Here is a 17,648-nt window from a genome sequence, read left to right as displayed (position 1 = left end):
GAACCAATGCTGTCAATCAAATCGTTCATTAATTATTCACAAATATGTGAAAAACCTACTTTTGCGAACTAGTCCTAGGTTTTTCGCCCGATCGGAACGAAACCAGTGCAGGACAATTCTCTGGATTCTCTAGATCAATAAATATCAAAAAAAAGTTTAACTTTACCCTTTGGGTCGCTGTAACAGGGTCATTTAGAAAGTGGGCGTGGCTAAATATATCCAAAAGCCTAAACGAAAACTCAGATCTTCACGAAAATAGGTGAGCTCATGCAGCATATGACTCTAAAGAAGCACGCCAATTTTTATGGAGATCGGACTATAGGTGGCGCTATAACTGTTAAAAAGCTTTAAAAACATATGTTTTTAATGGTTTTGGATGAAAATGTGTATAACTTTGGGTGTGGTCGACTTATTTTCACGGGAGTCACGTGCTTAGACTCCTGAATCCTTGCCGAGACCAACGATACCAGACTTGTCAGATTTCAGCTTATGGTTTGTGCAACGTTGTGATTCAGCGCTTAAAAAACTTTTGCGATTATCTTCGAAACCGTTAGTCCGATCGAGACGAAACCACCATAGGAAACACGGAACCTAAGTTGGTTTACCATGCGTTTCAGCCCAAATGTCAAAATTTTGATAGGAAATGGCAAAAAAAATCCAATCAAGACGTTCTTGCATTTTATGCTCTCATATATATAAGTATCTATAACTTCAAAACGAAATGAGAAATTTTCACCAAAATTAACACATATGTATGAACACAATCTGAGGACACCCAAAAAAAGTGGTGGAGATAGGGCAATAGGTGGCGCTATAACTGTCAAAAAACCTTTAAAAACCATATCTTTCCTTACTAAATTGCCTCTGTTGGCTGTAAATGGTATTTTCCATCTATGATCTAAGTGTTTACATGCTTGCTAAATAAAATATAATACCTTTTTATGTGTTTAAAGGCCTTAAATGCCTGAACCCCAGTAAATGCTGCTTGCAGCTTTAATTTATTTTTTTATTTTTTTATTGTTTATATAACAGGAACGATACATTTTTTCAGCACTAAAAACCTACGAAATACAACGACCAACGAACAATCTAAAGTTTAAAACACAAAGAGAGAGGGAATTATTTTCTTTTGATTTTGAAGCAAAATATGATCTGGATTTTGAGAGATTATGTATTTGGCAGATGCCTTTATCTGAAGCATTTTGCATTGGATTTTCATATTTTATGAGCTCATGCGTTTCCTGAGATTCCCTTCTAAGTGTAAGTTAAACTGTAATCGGCCTTTCAATGGTAATTTAGTTTTTTACAACACTTGTGCCGTCTGAAGCAGTGGTTCCTGTCATCTGGGACGATATTTCTGTTGTAATGCTATAATGACAGCTACTAATTTGTATAAAAAAAAAAATTAGAAAAAAAAAATACAATTAAAAATGATTATAAATAAAACATTTTTATATTTACAGGAACTAGAATTGACAATATATTAAAATAATAAAATAAAATAAAATTTTAGTTTTTTGTAATTATTTTAACTAATATTACAGGATAAGGTTCTTAAAATTGTTTTTTTTTTTTTACCCTTAATAAAATTATACAATACTAAACAAATTAAATTAAACTATTATATAAAATATTATTATTATTATTTTAAGTTAACAGCTTATTATTGCTATATAGTGTTATTTTAATTAAATATTATTAAATAATATTTTTTGTACTTAGCAAAGCTATACAATACTTTTACTGTTTTTTTTTATGTCTATTTATTGTATTATTATTATTATTATTATTAATAATAAATTTATTTATTTTTTTGTTTCTAGTCATTTATTATTTATTTATTTATTTATTTATTTATTTTTATTTTTATTTATTTTTTATTTTTTAATCCATTTTTTCCCAGTGGTATCACCTAATACCACAACTTTTTAGGATTTTCAGGTCTAGAAATCACACTTTTGAAATTCCTTCATATATTGTTCAGGTTTTCCAAAACCGTGGGACGTTTATTTAAATAAAAATGTTAAGATGACATGATGTCATCTTGATTCTTAGCTGGTTTAGCTTATTTTAAAGCTTGTTTTGTCTTATTTTAAATTATCTTGCAGCCTAAAAAGCATCCCAAAATGCAGTTTGTGACCTCGACAGCAGCTTCAGTTTGCTGTTACACTTCTTAAGAGGTTTGACGTGTTTAATAAACGATAAACAGGAAGCAGACTGCAGCTCTTTGTGGGCACATCCTGTCAATCACAGCACAGGAGTTTACTGTACAGGACTTACTGACGCACAGTATAAAAGCTGCTAGCAGGACTTGCATTTAAAGGTTACCAGAACATTTCAAAGCAGCAGAAAATGTCAGATTATATATTATCATGATGCATCTCAGCATATGCGAACTCTTTTAAGTAAGAGGAACGTTTACACAGAGACTTAAGTAAAACTTGCCATTAAATAATAAGCTTGTATTCAGTTTTTTTCATTTCATTCAATATATTAATTAAGCCACATTCTTTCCTCTATTTCACTTTCTTGAAGTTTATTCAGATGCACTGTGCTCTTTATGTCAGGTGGTGTCGTGTTGGACAGGAGTGCGTCTGCTGCTCGTCGATGATTTCGTGGGATGCGGGACGGATCAGATGCTGCTCGTGTTCGAGGAGCAGGATTCATCTGGAGAGCTGCTCAGCAGCTTCCTGCTCACGGATCTGTGCGGCATCACTTATTCTGTCCGTCAGCGTTTCCATCTTCATCTCTCACTGTTAGATCAGCGCTTCTCAACTGTTTTTGTTTATATCGCACATCCAGCTCCGTAGAGTTTGATAGAATTCACCTACATTTATCAAACTAAGCTGAAACATTTCACATGATTAGTTGCATTTAATAGTTTGATTTCTCACTGCTGTCTGCAACCTAGACAGGACAGACGTGCACCAGTTGAGAACCGCCCATCTCTGTTTCTATTAAATATATGAATTAGCTCTTTGTTAAAACTATAAATGTTTTGCAGTGTGGACGATCAGACGGGTGACGTCCTGAACACATCAGACGCAGCGCAGGAGAACTACCTCCTCACAGTTCAAGCTTTAGAATCCAGACTGCAGGTAATTCAACCGAATGAATTAAACAGATAGAATAAAAGATTCAACTCTAAGGTTCTTGACTCGATTTTAATGAAACTTTATGCCAAAAAGGTTCTATATAAGGAGAAATTTTTCTAGTGATAAAGTATGTTTACGAGCTGTTTATTTCATAAAATAGAATTAAAACCACATTAATTAATTAAAACTAAATCCAATAAAAGAAATTTATATATGAAGCGCCTGATGGAAACATTTAGGATTATAGAACCGTTTACTCTCTTCTAAAATGGAAATATTATAAGAATATTTCAACCAAAGATGTCGTTATTTATTCACCAAACCTGTTTGCTGTTATTTTTTTCTGTAGAACATAAAAGGATTTTTCGTTTGTAGAAACTTCACATGATTTTGTCTGTAACACAACAGTTCCAAGTGTTATTTTAATTAAATATTATTAAATAATATTTTTTGTACTTAGCAAAGCTATACAATATTTTTATTACATTATTTGTTGTTTTTATTTATTTTTATTTATCTGTTATTTTTATTTATTTATTTATTTGTCTGTTTATTGTATTATTATTGATTTATTTTTTATTTTTGGTCATTTATTTATTTATCTATTTTTATTTTGTATTTATCTTTTTTTTTATCCATTTTTTTAAATAAAAATGTTAAGATGACATGTTGATTCTTAGCTGGTTTAGCTTATTTTAAAGCTTGTTTCATCTTATTTTAAATCATCTTGTGGCCAAAAATGCACCCTGAAATGCAGTTTTTTATTAAAATATTTTATATTTTATTTTTGTTAAAGTTTTAGTAATTTTGTTGTGTTTTTGTCTTTTTTATTAGGTTTTGTTTTTTAATAAGTTTTACAAAGTTTTAATCAAGTTAAACAAAATGAAAATGAGAAATGTTTCAATGGCAACATATTTTATTTTATTTCAGTTAGTTTTGTTTGTTTGTTTTAGTTTTATTTAACTATAATAACCCTGTTCCAAAGCTCCAAAAAAGTACAGACAATAATTAAAATGCATATCTCAATTTTTAAAAACTAAGTAAAATTGTTTTCAGTCATGCACTAGAAGTTACATTGCAAAAGCATTGCATACAAGCTCCAAAAAAAAAAAAGTATCATATATGACTTGTGCACCGTATTTCAAGTCTTCTGAAGTCATGTGATGATTTGTCTCACACGTGACCTGTCGTCGTGTTCAGTTCTGACACATGCGAGAAGCATCAAACCTGCCGTCATGCGTTAACAAGCCCTTGTTTTTAATCTGAATGTAAAATGTGTGTCTTTTCTTCACACAAAGCATCATATGACTTCAGGAATACAGTGCACAAATCATATGGACTTTTGGTGCTTTTTGTCCACACCTGCATAACTGTAAATGCAGTTTAGATATGCATTAAGACATGTGTCATGTTTATATAATGCGTCATGTTAATATAACATCCATTGTTAATAGTCTGTCTTCTTCTCTGCTGTTTAGAGCGGCATGAACTTCCTTGAAGACCTTCAGAGAGACGTGGAGGTCAAAGACAGACTCATACTGCAGTCATTAGTGGCCTTAACTGACCTGATATCCGGCAGAGAACATGTGATATTACCTCCAGAACAGGTTCTTTCATAGTAATATCAAATAAAAATTGATTAAAGGGGACCTATTATGCTCTTTTATATAGTCTTGATGTTGTTTTTGAGCTCTACTAGGACAGATTTTCATGCTTGAATGTTATTTTTGACATTGTTCAGCTCCTCTCTTCCCAGTCTGTCAGTAACGCTCTGTTTAGTTCCTGTCTCTATGAAGCCCCTCCTTCTGAAAAGCACAATGTGCTCTGATTGGTCGGCTGGAGCAGTGTGTTGTGATTGGTGTTTGGGAAATGTCCCGCCCCTTACCATAACCGCCAGTTTCAACACACTACTAACTAACTCAACCAGGCCCCGCCCCTTTGTTCTGCGTATGAATTATTTAAATGAGGAATATTGTGAAGAAAACTTGTTTCAGGGAGTTCAGAAACACTGACACTGATATAGAGAAGAACTCAAACAGCAACATTACACACTAAAAAAGGATGAAGATGGAAAAAAGAAGAATAGATCCTCTTTAAAATGCACTGGAAATTTCATAGTAAACACTTTAACATATTTTTAGATGCAGTTTGTCTGTAACTGTGCCGTAGGAAGGGCTTGTTTCTCTGTGGGATGATGCTGGAGAAGATGATGCTGGAGATGAAGAGCTTGACGTTATGGATGACGGGATGCAGACTGAATGTGCTGAAGCTCTTCTGAACGTGGACAGAGTCTGGCAGAGAGTCATTGGACAGAGTTTGATCGTCGGTGTCGTTCTGAGACCCACAAATAACACGTATGTCACTCCTGAAATATGTCAATCCTAAAATAATAAAGGCATGTTTTCTGCAATGATTCTCACTAAAGGATGATTCGGATTTAATATTTTTCATTTACACTACCATTCAAAAGTTTGAGGTCGGCATGATTTGTTATTGTGAAAGAGTCTCTTCTGCTCACCAAGGCTGCATTTATTTGATCAAAAATACAGTAAAAATAGTGAAATATTATTAGAATGTAAAATATCTGTTTTCTATGTGAATATATAGTAAAGTGTAATTTATTCCTGTGATCAAAGTTGAATTTTCATTGTCTTCAGTGTCACATGATCCTTCAGAAATAATTCTGATATGATGATTTGCTGATAAATTGATAATTTGCAGATCAAAGACATATAATGCTTTGTCTTTTCCTGAAGGTCTGTAATGAATATTAGCGCTTCGATCGTCGTGGATTCTTGTCAAACTGGAGCCGCTCCCGTTATGAACACTAGGATCCTACGGTTTCCGGCGTCTGTCGCTCACGGCCCGCCTGCTGCGAAGAAGATCAAACGCTCTGATTGTTCTGCTGACGGCGACAGCACCGTATCAAGACTTGCCCTTGTCGCCATCACCGACGTGGCTCCTTTATTAACCTCAGGCTGCATCAAATGTCCCATCATGCTCCATTATAGCACCAAAGAATCATCCGGATCCCCTCCTGGAGATTGTGCTCGGGTTTCTCACTACTGCGGGCAAATCTCAGTGGATCTAAAAGATATTTCCACGGGGAAGCTTCATCCACGACTGTTACAGGACAGCAAACTCAACACAGGTCAGATCCTTAAAAAGTCTTCAAGTGTTAAGTAGGTTTATATATATATATATATATATATATATACATACATATAAGCCTTAAATTTTATTTGAAAAGGCCTGAGAACGAGCGACAGCGGTATGAGAGTGATGTTGATGGTTTGTGTGTTCAGAGGAGGCCAGAGAAGACCTGCTCAGTCTGGTGGCGGTGTTGGACGTGTGGTTTTTCCTCGTGGAGTGTTCGGATCACACGCTGGCGGACGTTCAGGGCTGGCTGCAGGAGTCGCTGCGAGTGGAGCGGCTGGACGTCGATCCACGGTTCGCCGCAGACCCGTCTGACATCAGGCTCTTCCGCTGGGAGCAGAAATCGCAGTTTCAGGCCGTGTTGAGCGTCCTGTGCAGGTGAAGACGTCAGTGTGTTTCTGCTCATCCGCCATGTTTATGACCATCAGTGGGGTGGAGTACAAAAACATGAACAGAGATGCCAAGAACAAACAGATTTGTGATCATTTTATTGATCTCAAATGACCAAATCTAAAATTTTTATTTAAACATTCAGGTTTATGGAGATGAATTGTGGTACAGATCAAGTCCAATGTTTAGTATTTTTCTCTTGGAGTCTCTGTTCATGTGATTTTGTGTTCACCACCATTACTTTGCCCTGCTGATGGTCATAAACATGGCGGATGAGCATTGATTTCTGTTCATTTTAGCATTTTAGATTATCAGTTAATACTGAATTTCATTTTGTTGCCTCACATGACTTCAGAAATGCAAAGCCATTAATTACAGTATGTGTGTGTGTGTGTGTGTGTATATATATATATATATATACTAAAAAATAAATAAATAAATAATACTTTATTATTTTTATATATATATATATATATATAAAATATTAAAATAAAAAAATAATAGTACTTTATAAAAAAATATTATAAAGTATTATTTTATATAGTATTAATAATATATAATGTATTTGATTATCATTACTACTGTTTAATATTGTTAAATATACAATTTTACATAAATGCATATATTTTTATATTTTATACAAGATTACTAGTTAATAGATACACAGTTAATAGTTAATAGACTATTAATATCAAATTTTATTCTGTTCCTTCACAGAATTTTATTTTGCTTATAAAAATGTGTGTTTATATATGTGTGTGTATATACAGGTGCTGATCATATAATTAGAATATTGTAAAAAAGTTCATTTTTTTATTGTAAATTATTTTAAAAAATTAAACTTTCATATATTCTAGATTCCCTACATGTAAAGTAAAACATTTCAAAAGGTTTTTTTTTTTAATTTGTTGATTAGAGCGTACAGCTAATGAAAGTCCAAAATCCAGTATCTCAAAATATTAGAATATTTACATTTGAGTTTCATTAAATGACCATCCCTACAGTATAAATTCCGGGTATCTTTTGTTCTTTGAAACCACACTAATGGGGAAGACTGCTGACTTGGCAATGGTCCAGGAGACAATCATTGACACCCTCCACAAAGAGAGTAAGTCACAGAAGGTCATTACTGAATGGGGTGGCTGTTTACAGAGTGATGTATCAAAGCATATTAAATGCAAAGTTGACTGGAAGGAAGAAATTGGGTAGGCAAAGGTGCACAAGCAACAGGGATGACCGCAAGCTTGAGAATACTGTCAAGTAAAGCCGATTCAAACACTTGGGAGAGCTTCACAATGAGTAGAATGAAGCCGGAGTCAGCGCATCAAGAGTCACCACACTCAGACATCTTCAGGAAAAGGACTACCAAGCCACTTCTGAACCAGAGACAACATCAGAAGCATCTTACCTGGGCTAAGGAGAAAAAGAACTGGACAGTGAACAGTGGTCGAAAGTCCTCTTTTCAGACAAAAGTAAATTTTGCATTTCATGTTGAAATCATGGTCCCAGAGTCTGAAGGAAGACTGGAGAGGCACAGAATCCAAGCTGCTTGAAGTCTAGTGTGAAGTTTCTGAAGTCAATAATGATTTGGGGGGGCCGTGACGTCCGCTGGTGTTGGTCCATTGTGTTTTATCAGGTGCAAAGTCAATGCAGCCATCTTCCAGGAGATTTTGGAGCACTTTATGCTTCCATCTGCTGACAAGCTTTATGGAGATGCTGATTTCCTTTTCCAGCAGGACTTTAGCACCTGCCCACAGTGCAAAAACCACTTCCAAGTGGTTTGCTGACCATGATATTACTGTGCTTTATTGGCCAGCCAATATGCCTGACCTGAATCTATGGGATATTTTCAAGAGAAAGATGAGAAACAGTTGATCCAACAATATACAGATGATCTGAAGGCTCAATAGTGCCTCAGCAGTGCCACAGGCTGATCACTTCCATGCCACACTTCACTGATGCAGTAATTTGTGCTAGGAGCAAGTCATTTGCTGTAATATGTCCTGCCGATCAAGTATTGAGTGCACAAAAGAACATACTTTAAAGAACTTTAACTTTTCTGTTTTGCAAATCCATTTTTTGATTGATCTTAGGAAATATTCTAATATTTTGAAATACTGGATTTTGGACTTTCATGAGCTGTACGCTCTAATCATCAAAATTTAAAAAAAAAAACTTTTGAAATGTTTTACTTTACATATAGGGAATCTAGAATATATGAAAGTTTCATTTTTAAAAATAATTTATAATAAAAAAATGAACTTTTTGATGATATTCTAATTATATGACCAGCACCTGTGTATATATATATATATATATATATATATATGTATATATAACAGGATATATAACAAAGAAGCAACTTAATACAGCAAAGTAAATAAATTGTAACAGCATTTTCTAAATTAAATTAAAATAAGGTACTTAAATAAATTTACAAAAAAAGATTCATTACAAATGAGTAACACAGAAATCATTTAAAAAAAAATGTGTAATTTAATAATAATAATTTTGTGCCTTTTCCCCACTTTTGGAGCTTGACAAAAATGGTGACAACTTAATTCACTAAATTATTCCTTTAAAACAACTTGGTAAAATATAATATAATATAATATAATATATGATTATCCAAAACTGTCATGTAAAATGTATATTGAGTAATATTGGTAACACTTTACATTAAGGATTCATTTGTTAACATTAGTTAACTACATTAATATGAATTAACATTGAAAAATACTTCTAAAGCATTTATTGATCTTAGTTAATGTTAAAGTCAACATTTAGTAATACATCAAAAGTTGTATCTGTTAATATTATTTAATGAACTAACAATGAACAGTTGAATTTTTATTAACTAACATGATTAAAAACTGTAGCAAATGGCTAGTTATTGCTAATGTTAATTAATAGGACATTATTGTAAACTGTGAAGGTGTTTGACCAGTTTTTGTGTAAATGTGAAATGCAGTGATTTATTTTATTTCAAAAGAAACTGAATCCGCATGTATGAGATTCATTTGAATCTGTTCATCTTAGAGCAAACTCTCCTCAGAAACACATACACGATCTTGAGAACCAATCAACCTCTTTGAAATCTTTTGCTTCCTAAAGTGATGCGATGTGTTCTCCTTCTCTACAGGGACGACCTGCGTTTGCTGCAGTTCCTGCACTCGCTGTGTGACTTCCTGCCTGCGTCGCATCACATCGAGCTGCTGGCGAGCCCGAGGTCACGCGGAGCCGCTCCAGATCTGGCTCAGACTCTAGAGACAGAGATACGCACTATAATGCAGGACGTGTCGTCCGTGCTCCAGTGTGGGGAGGGAGAAATGACGGGGCAGGAGGAATCGGACACCTCCTTAGAGCCGCTCCAGAGACTGAGGGAGGAGTGGCAGAGGGAACGGGGGCGGTACAACAAGAGGCTCCGCCCCCTGGTGGATGGCACAGCCTATAGCAGACTCGTGGAGCGGCTGATTGACACGCAGCTGGACACTGATGAAGTCGCTCTGATGGAAGCGTCTCGTCTCTAGGTAAAGGAACTTTATTTCTACAGCGCTTTATACAATACTGATCATTTCAAAGCAGCTTCACAGTAATAAATAACAGAATCAATGATGCAAACTTCATCAAATATGAGATAAAACTTCTTGGTAAAAGTGCAGAAAGAGCACAAGGAACATCAAATAAATAAAATAACGCATATTACTTTGCATTTTCTATAGGAAGGAAATGAAATTTCAGCTCGGCATCCTTCCACCTCGATCCAAATCCATGCTGAATGATTAACAGGCCCGGAGAGTGTCCATGAGCTTCTGCTGGGAGATTCTGCCGGAGTCTCCATGCCTCTTAAGATTCTCCGGGGCTTCACGGCTCTAATACTTCTGTGACATTTCCACAGGAAACACTTAAGCTGCCCTCAGTGGTGAAGCAGCACGGTACGACCCAGTCAGTCACGCCTCGCCCTGCAGTTCGCCCTCCACAGGGAAACACGTGCTGCATGTGGAGAAACACACCGCACGTTCAGATCATCCATTACTCTCTGTCCTTTACCTCCAGGACATATTTGTGTGATTACTGTTGAAAATAAATATTTGGATGCAAAAGCCTTTTGTTGGCCTTATGCATATGTTCAAAGTTGTAAATAAAACAAATATTATTGGACTACATTTTACCAAAAATGCTGTTTTAGTCTTTCTACTTCAAAATTTCACATTTATTCTGAGTGAAAACTGCATACACACACATAGTTCTTCACTGAAAACACTCTGTAATTAAAGATCATGCATTAAAATTAAGAAGAAAGATCAATATTTTACTATTTGTATGACTGTCACTGATATTTCCATTTTTTGGATTATCGCTTTACATTCAAATTCTGAATTATTTTTATAAATATTGAGGTTCCTTATACATATATTCAAAGTTGGATCATTTGACAAGAAAATACTAATTTGGTGTTTCTACTTCAAAATTCCATGTTTGATTAAATGTCTTACAAATTTACTAGCTATTCACTACATCTTTATTAAAAAACATATTTGACATGCATTAAAAATGAAAGGATCAATATTTTACTCTTTGTATGACATTTCCAAGTTTTTTTTAACCAATTAATGTTGGATTATCACTTTACGTTCAAATTCTAAATAACAAAAGCCATTTCTTTAAAAGCATCATCCTCGAGAAAGTGACATCTTTTTTGAGGGAAAACCCGTAAGTATACTCATGTCACTGGATCTGATGAATTACTCCTTTCACATCTCAGGATTTGTTTGTTTTTTATGTTCTGTGCTCCTGTTTCTCTGTGCAGGTCTGAATCTCTGTGGGATGTTGATCAATGAGAGAGGAACAGCCTGAAAACACGTTTCCCAAGAGGAACGGCAGCTTCGAACTGGCAGATCAAATGCTGCTGTGTTTTTCTGAGGTGTCTTAGGAGAATGAATCCTCAAATTGAAATACGGTGAGAATACATACTGAGGATCAATTACCTCTCATCACACACACACAATACTGAGATTTCATTCAGGACAGAGATGTTCTCTTGAAGAGGCAGAAACTGTCAGTAGTTTACAAATATTAAAACTTATTTGGTTTTATACTAGATTTGTAGTTTTGCATGCATAAATAAATTCTGAGCAAAAGAACATTTGTTAACATTAGTAACTGCATTAGTTAACATGAACTAACAATGAAGAAACTTCTAAATCATTTATTAATCTTAGTTAATGTTAAATGTATTGCTTGTTAATGTTAGTTAATGCATTATTAGGACCGTATTGTAAATGCAAATTCTTCTGACTCGCATGGAGAATTTCAGTTTGATTGCATCAAATATTTAATTATTTTCTGCGTTTGTTTAATGTTGCTATTTCTGTCAAATAATCAACCCCATGATGTGATGTTTAATAACAGTCCACATGCGCTTCATTTAATCTGTGCTCTTCATTTCGTCTGCCAGACTCTTTTTTTCAGCTCCTCTGACACCGACAAGATAAACCGTGTTTTCAGACAGACCAGAGCAAATAGAAGCACCGCTGACAATATTTCTAACAATCATCCACTTCAAGTGTCCTCGCTGCTGCCAGCGTTACCATGGAAACCAGCATCAGCACCGCAACACCGTCCGTCTCAGTCGTCAGTCTGGAGATCATGTCTGAGATCAGTCAGAAAGGTGAGAGTGATTGCCTTGTAATGTGTTTATTTTTTTAAGAATTTCTTTTTTGCATTTATTAATAGAAACATTTTCACTGTAAGTAAAGGTTGAAATAAGTTTTAGTTTGAGTATTTAAAGAGTATACATTAAAAACAAGTGAATATATATATATATATATATATATATATATATAAATTAATATTTTTATTCAGCAAGGACACATTAAATTGATCAAAAGTGACAGTAATTTAATTTAGCAACTGTGTCAAATAAATACCTAGGGTTGTGTTTGTTCTGTTCAAAGAGAGTCGAACAGTAAGCAGATCTAGCTGTTTTTAAAGGCACAATATATATTTCTTCGGCTCGAGAGCAGCGGAACTTTTATTATGCCACAGTCGCCGCTTCCGCTTCTTCCGGTCAAGCGTATGTAGGGTAACGTAGCACTGTTTATTATATTAGATACATTTGAGTGTGTTGAAAATGATGTTATAACATTACTCTGTGCGTTCGCTCGGCGGCTGCTATGAGACACTGTTACACACTGCAGTAAGCTAGATCGATATTAGAATATCTACAAAATAAAACCAGAAATTGAGGGTAACACAGGTATGATGTCACTGATAGGCGATGCACGGACACGGTCCGTGTCCTGGTTAAAATTGCTTATTTCTCTGGATTTAAACATTCTTCGAAACATCTGGGATGATGTAAGTACACAAGTCAATAAAATATATAACACTGTTCTAGTGGTTTTTGGATATTTTAATCCAAAAATCTTACATATTGTGCCTTTAAGGCCTTTCTGTATGCAGTAACACTATCCTTCCACTAAATGTGAAATACCTCTAGTTTGTTGTAAGCTTGTAATAAGTTTTAGTTTTACTATTTAAAGAGTGTACATTAAAAACAAGTGTGTGTGTGTGTGTGTGTATATATATATATATATATATATATACACACACATACACATATATATAATTTTTTAACTTTTATTCAGCAAGGACACATTAAATTGATCAAAAGTGACAGTAATTTAATTTAGCCACCGCATCAAATAAATACCTAGTGTTGTGTTTGTTCTGTTCAAAGAGAGTCGAACAGTAAGTAGATCTAGCAGTTGCCTTTCTGTATGCAGTAACACTATCCTTCCACTAAATGCGAAATACCTTTGTTGAAATACCTCTAGTCTGTTGTATGGTTGTGATAAGTTTTAGTTTTACTATTTAAAGAGTGTACATTAAAAACAAGTGTGTATATACAGTGCTGCTTGAAAGTTTGTGAACCACTTGCAGAATCTGTGAAAATGTGAATAATTTTAACAAAATAAGAGGGGTCATACAAAATGCGTGTCATTTTTTATTTAGTACTGTCCTGAGTAAGATATTTTACATAAACGATGTTTACATAAAGTCCACAAGACAAAAAAATAGCTGAATTTATAAATGTGACCCAAATTCAAAAGTTTATGAACCCCTTGATTCTTAATACTGTGTGTGGTTACCTGGATGATCCACGACTGTTTTTGTTTTGTGATGGTTGTTCATGAGTCTCTTGTTTGTTCTGAGCAGTTAAACTGCCCAATATTCTTCAGAAAAATCCTCCAGGTCCTGCAGATTCTTCAGTTTTCCAGCATCTTTTGCGTATTTGAACCCTTTCCAGCAGTGACTGTATGATTTTGAGATCCATCTTTTCACACTGAGGACAACTGAGGGACTCAAACACAACTATTAAAAAAGGTTCAAACATTCACTGATGCTCCAGAAGGAAACACAATGCATTAAGAGTCGGGGGGTGAAAACTTTTGAATTTGAAGATCAAGGTAAATTGTACTTAATTTGTCTTCTGGCAAACATTTAAGTGTCTTGTGTTGCTTCCGAAGGGCAGTACTAAATGAAAAAAAATTATATTTAAACAAAATAAGAAAAATTTTGACATCTTTATCCTGTTCAAAAGTTTTCACGCCCGTCTCTTAATGTGTCGTGTTTCCTTCTGGAGCATCAGTGAATGTTTAAACCTTTTTTAATAGTTGTGTTTGTTCTGTTCAAAGAGAGTCGAACAGTAAACAGATCCAGCTGTTTTTAAGGTCTTTCTGTATGCAGTAACACTATCCTTCCACTAAATGCGAAATACCTCTAGTTTGTTGTAAGGTTGTAATAAGTTTTAGTTTTACTATTTAAAGAGTGTACATTAAAAACAAGTATATGTATATACACACATACAAATATATATATATAATTTTTTTATTTTTTTTATTTTTTTAATAATACTTTTATTTAGCAAGGACACATTAAATTGATAAAAAGTGACAGTAATTTAATTTAGAGTCGAACAGTAAGCAGATCTAGCAGTTTTTAAGGCCTTTCTGTATGCAGTAACACTATCCTTCCACTAAATGCGAAATACCTCTAGTTTTGTTTTCTTCCAGCTGCGCTCCGTTTTTTGGTCTTCTCCCTTGAGGGTGCGAGAGCGCTCGTTATACCATGGCATCTGACTATTTTCCTTAATCTTCATTAAACGCAAAGTAGCAACCGTGTTTAAAGTGCTGGAAAAGAGAGAGTCAGTAGTTTCTGTTGCATATATATGTATGACTGTAAATAATGATTATAAGTTTTAGTTTGACTAATTAAAGAGTATGCATTAAAAACCTGTATAAAAAAACTCAGTATTTTACTACTTGTATCAAGATATTTTAATCAATTTAAAATGTATTCTATTTTTTTATGTGTCCTAATATCACTTTCCATCCAAATCCAAAACAAAAGCCAGTTCCTTAATGGCATCATCCTGCAGGAAGTGACATCATTTTGTTTGTTCAACTTGTTTGATCAAATGGCACGGATCAAAATGAAAATCATGAGCAATGACTGACTTTGACAGAATTGTTGTTTTTCCTTTTCATTCTGTAAATAACCAAGTTATAATTCATAAAGTATCTAGTCTAATATATATGCTTTTAGATTCATGAAGTTACAGAGTTGAAAAGGTTCATCAGAGCAGGAATACTTTGAACTCTTGTGTTGGTGAACTAGTTAACTTGCGCTCTTATTCTGACTAGGTTAACAGTAGTTATTGCATCACTCATCTGTTGCAAGCTCAGTTTCTCAGCTCGAGCTACAGGATGATGCAACATTGTCACATCTGAGAGAATATAATATGTTCATCCAATACATTTTTAAGCAACATATAAACCACAAATATTGTTTTGGAGGCTCCTAAAAAGTGAAATGGATTCATTTTTTTGCCTGCCCAATTAAACCGTCACAGCTTAGTACAGGACGGATGCCTTATCAAGTGATTTCCTGTGTGCCGTTTATTGCAACATTTTTATTACCTAGCGATTTTTGATCTCCAATAATTGGCTCAGTAGACGTGAAATATGAAGATGTTCAGCATATGCAGCATTTAATTGGTTATGCCATTTGATTATGTAAACAACTGATTATGTGTCACAGCCATGAGAAAACGGACAAATCTACATCATACCGTACCTTAATGAGAGACAACGTGATAAAGATTCGAAGCCAAAGATGCTTTTCATCTGTCATCTTCATTATTATGTGTTCTTCAAAATACAAAGCAATTAAGACGACAGCTGAGAGAAAAGATTTCAACAAGTTCTGCAAGTCATGTCATGGATAAAGGTCTGTGTGTGTGTGTATGTGTGTATTACACTATATTGTATATTTAGATTAAATTATATTTATATTAAAAATGAAAATTTTATATATTTTGTAAAATATATATCATAAAGTGTAATATTTTAAATGCATTGTATGCAATATTTTTTAAATATAATGTAATATATTAAAAAATCTTACATTAAATTGTTATATATGTATTAAATTGTGAAATATATAAATATTTTACAATTTTATATAAGATGTTTTATATATTTATATAACGTTTTAAAATATTAACATATATAAATATTACACTTATATATTTAAAAAAAAATTATACTAAATGTTAAAATATTAATACATTTTATACACATTATAAAAAGTATTTTAACATTTTATATATTTTTAAATATATAATATAGTGTAATATATAATATTTAAACATACATATTTTCAAATATTAATATATTTTTTAAATGAATTTTAATTTAAATTATATTACATTTTATTATATTTACCGACTTTTTTAATAACATATATTATAATATTTCTTTTGATTTGTGGGTGAAATATAAGCTGAACATTGATGGTTTAGTGAGAATCTTCCTTTTAGATCTACAATATGGTCTAATTGTCGTGTGTTTGTGCAGTAAAATGTGCTGCTGTGTCTAGAAAGAGGAGAAGAGTGACGACTCCATTCATAAAAACTATCAAGATCCAAAAGACAATCATATAAAACAGCGTCTTTCGTATGAAACCTTTCTCAAAAAAACAGCTGCATTGCTGGTCACGAACACCATCAGATATTCAAAGACTGTCACGTTAAATCGAGCCGATGCTGTTTTTGTCCACAGTGTTTCTGTTAGTAGTTTCATCAGAAATGAAGCAGAAGAACTAGACTTTCTTGGCGCTCTCGTGTCTGATGATCTTGTATGTGATCCAGTAGAAGATGTTAAAGATCAGGAACACCAGCGGGAACGCCGCCCGGGATATAGTGTCGATCCGCTTCGCTCTGTCCACAAACTTCTTCCGGTTTACTTCCGTGTCCTTCAGGATCGACGGCTGCTGGATCGTGTTGGTCGCAGCACTTTTGACCGCGGCGCTGTTGTAGCCGGAAAAACGTCCGTCTTGTAATTCCTCCTCCTGCGTGTTCAGAAATAAAGAGACACTTGAGCTGTAAAACCACAAAACAATTTCACAACATCTGAGCCTGAAAACAGCTGGAGGGCAGATCATTTTCATTCAGTTAAAGCTGCGCTTTAATGAGCGTCTTTGTGTTTATTCAGCCAGGCTTTGTCTCAGGTGTCGAGTGTTTCACGGCCTTCAGGTACTAAAATTATTCACTGGAGCGTCTGTAGAGCGATAATCAAGCAAACTCTTCCACAAGAGCTGCTGTCTGTGTTTCTGTACAAGATTATTATTGTCTTGTTTTGTGCTGTTTAAGTCTGATTTGATCGTAACACTTGAACACAAGGTCTCAAATGTTAGCATTAGTTAAGGCATTAACTACCATGAACTAACAATGAGCAATATATATATATATATATTATTTACAGCTTTTAATTGAGACTTTTTTTTACATTATTAAGTGGCCTCAAATCTGTTTGCCTTGATCATAACATGCTATTATATGACGCTTTGTGAGGAAAAGACCGAATTTTATGGTGTTATTATTTTCAAATATGTCATATAAAAATACATTACATCAAGTTTGAGCAAGATTTTGAGTTTGTT

General features: G+C 34.0%; 2 protein-coding genes and 1 long non-coding RNA gene across 3 annotated transcripts in view; 2 read left to right on the top strand and 1 right to left on the bottom strand.

Moving 5' to 3' along the window:
• The window catches only part of fancb (FA complementation group B), a 45,563-nt gene extending 34,968 nt beyond the window's left edge, over positions 1 to 10,595 (top strand). Inside the window, exons 4-11 of the mRNA XM_051906140.1 lie at positions 2,568 to 2,723; positions 3,018 to 3,098; positions 4,574 to 4,702; positions 5,265 to 5,449; positions 5,852 to 6,246; positions 6,401 to 6,629; positions 9,784 to 10,171; positions 10,364 to 10,595. Of these exons, the coding sequence (XP_051762100.1) occupies positions 2,568 to 2,723; positions 3,018 to 3,098; positions 4,574 to 4,702; positions 5,265 to 5,449; positions 5,852 to 6,246; positions 6,401 to 6,629; positions 9,784 to 10,171 (1,563 nt within the window). The 3' untranslated portion in view covers positions 10,364 to 10,595. The remainder of the gene's footprint in view (positions 1 to 2,567; positions 2,724 to 3,017; positions 3,099 to 4,573; positions 4,703 to 5,264; positions 5,450 to 5,851; positions 6,247 to 6,400; positions 6,630 to 9,783; positions 10,172 to 10,363) is intronic.
• Positions 10,596 to 11,450: 855 nt separating this feature from the next.
• The window catches only part of LOC127518909 (uncharacterized), a 10,980-nt gene continuing 4,782 nt past the window's right edge, over positions 11,451 to 17,648 (top strand). The window contains exons 1-2 of the long non-coding RNA XR_007931684.1: positions 11,451 to 11,601; positions 12,100 to 12,312. This is a non-coding gene — a long non-coding RNA (uncharacterized LOC127518909). The remainder of the gene's footprint in view (positions 11,602 to 12,099; positions 12,313 to 17,648) is intronic.
• glra2 (glycine receptor, alpha 2) overlaps positions 16,438 to 17,648 on the bottom strand; it is an 18,494-nt gene continuing 17,283 nt past the window's right edge. The window contains exon 9 of the mRNA XM_051906128.1: positions 16,438 to 17,057. Coding sequence (XP_051762088.1) covers positions 16,809 to 17,057 — 249 coding nt within the window. The 3' untranslated portion in view covers positions 16,438 to 16,808. The remainder of the gene's footprint in view (positions 17,058 to 17,648) is intronic.

The sequence above is a fragment of the Ctenopharyngodon idella genome, chromosome 9 (assembly GCF_019924925.1).
Source record: "Ctenopharyngodon idella isolate HZGC_01 chromosome 9, HZGC01, whole genome shotgun sequence".
Taxonomy (NCBI): Eukaryota; Metazoa; Chordata; class Actinopteri; order Cypriniformes; family Xenocyprididae; genus Ctenopharyngodon; species Ctenopharyngodon idella.
This window is presented reverse-complemented; position numbering and strand designations above follow the sequence as displayed.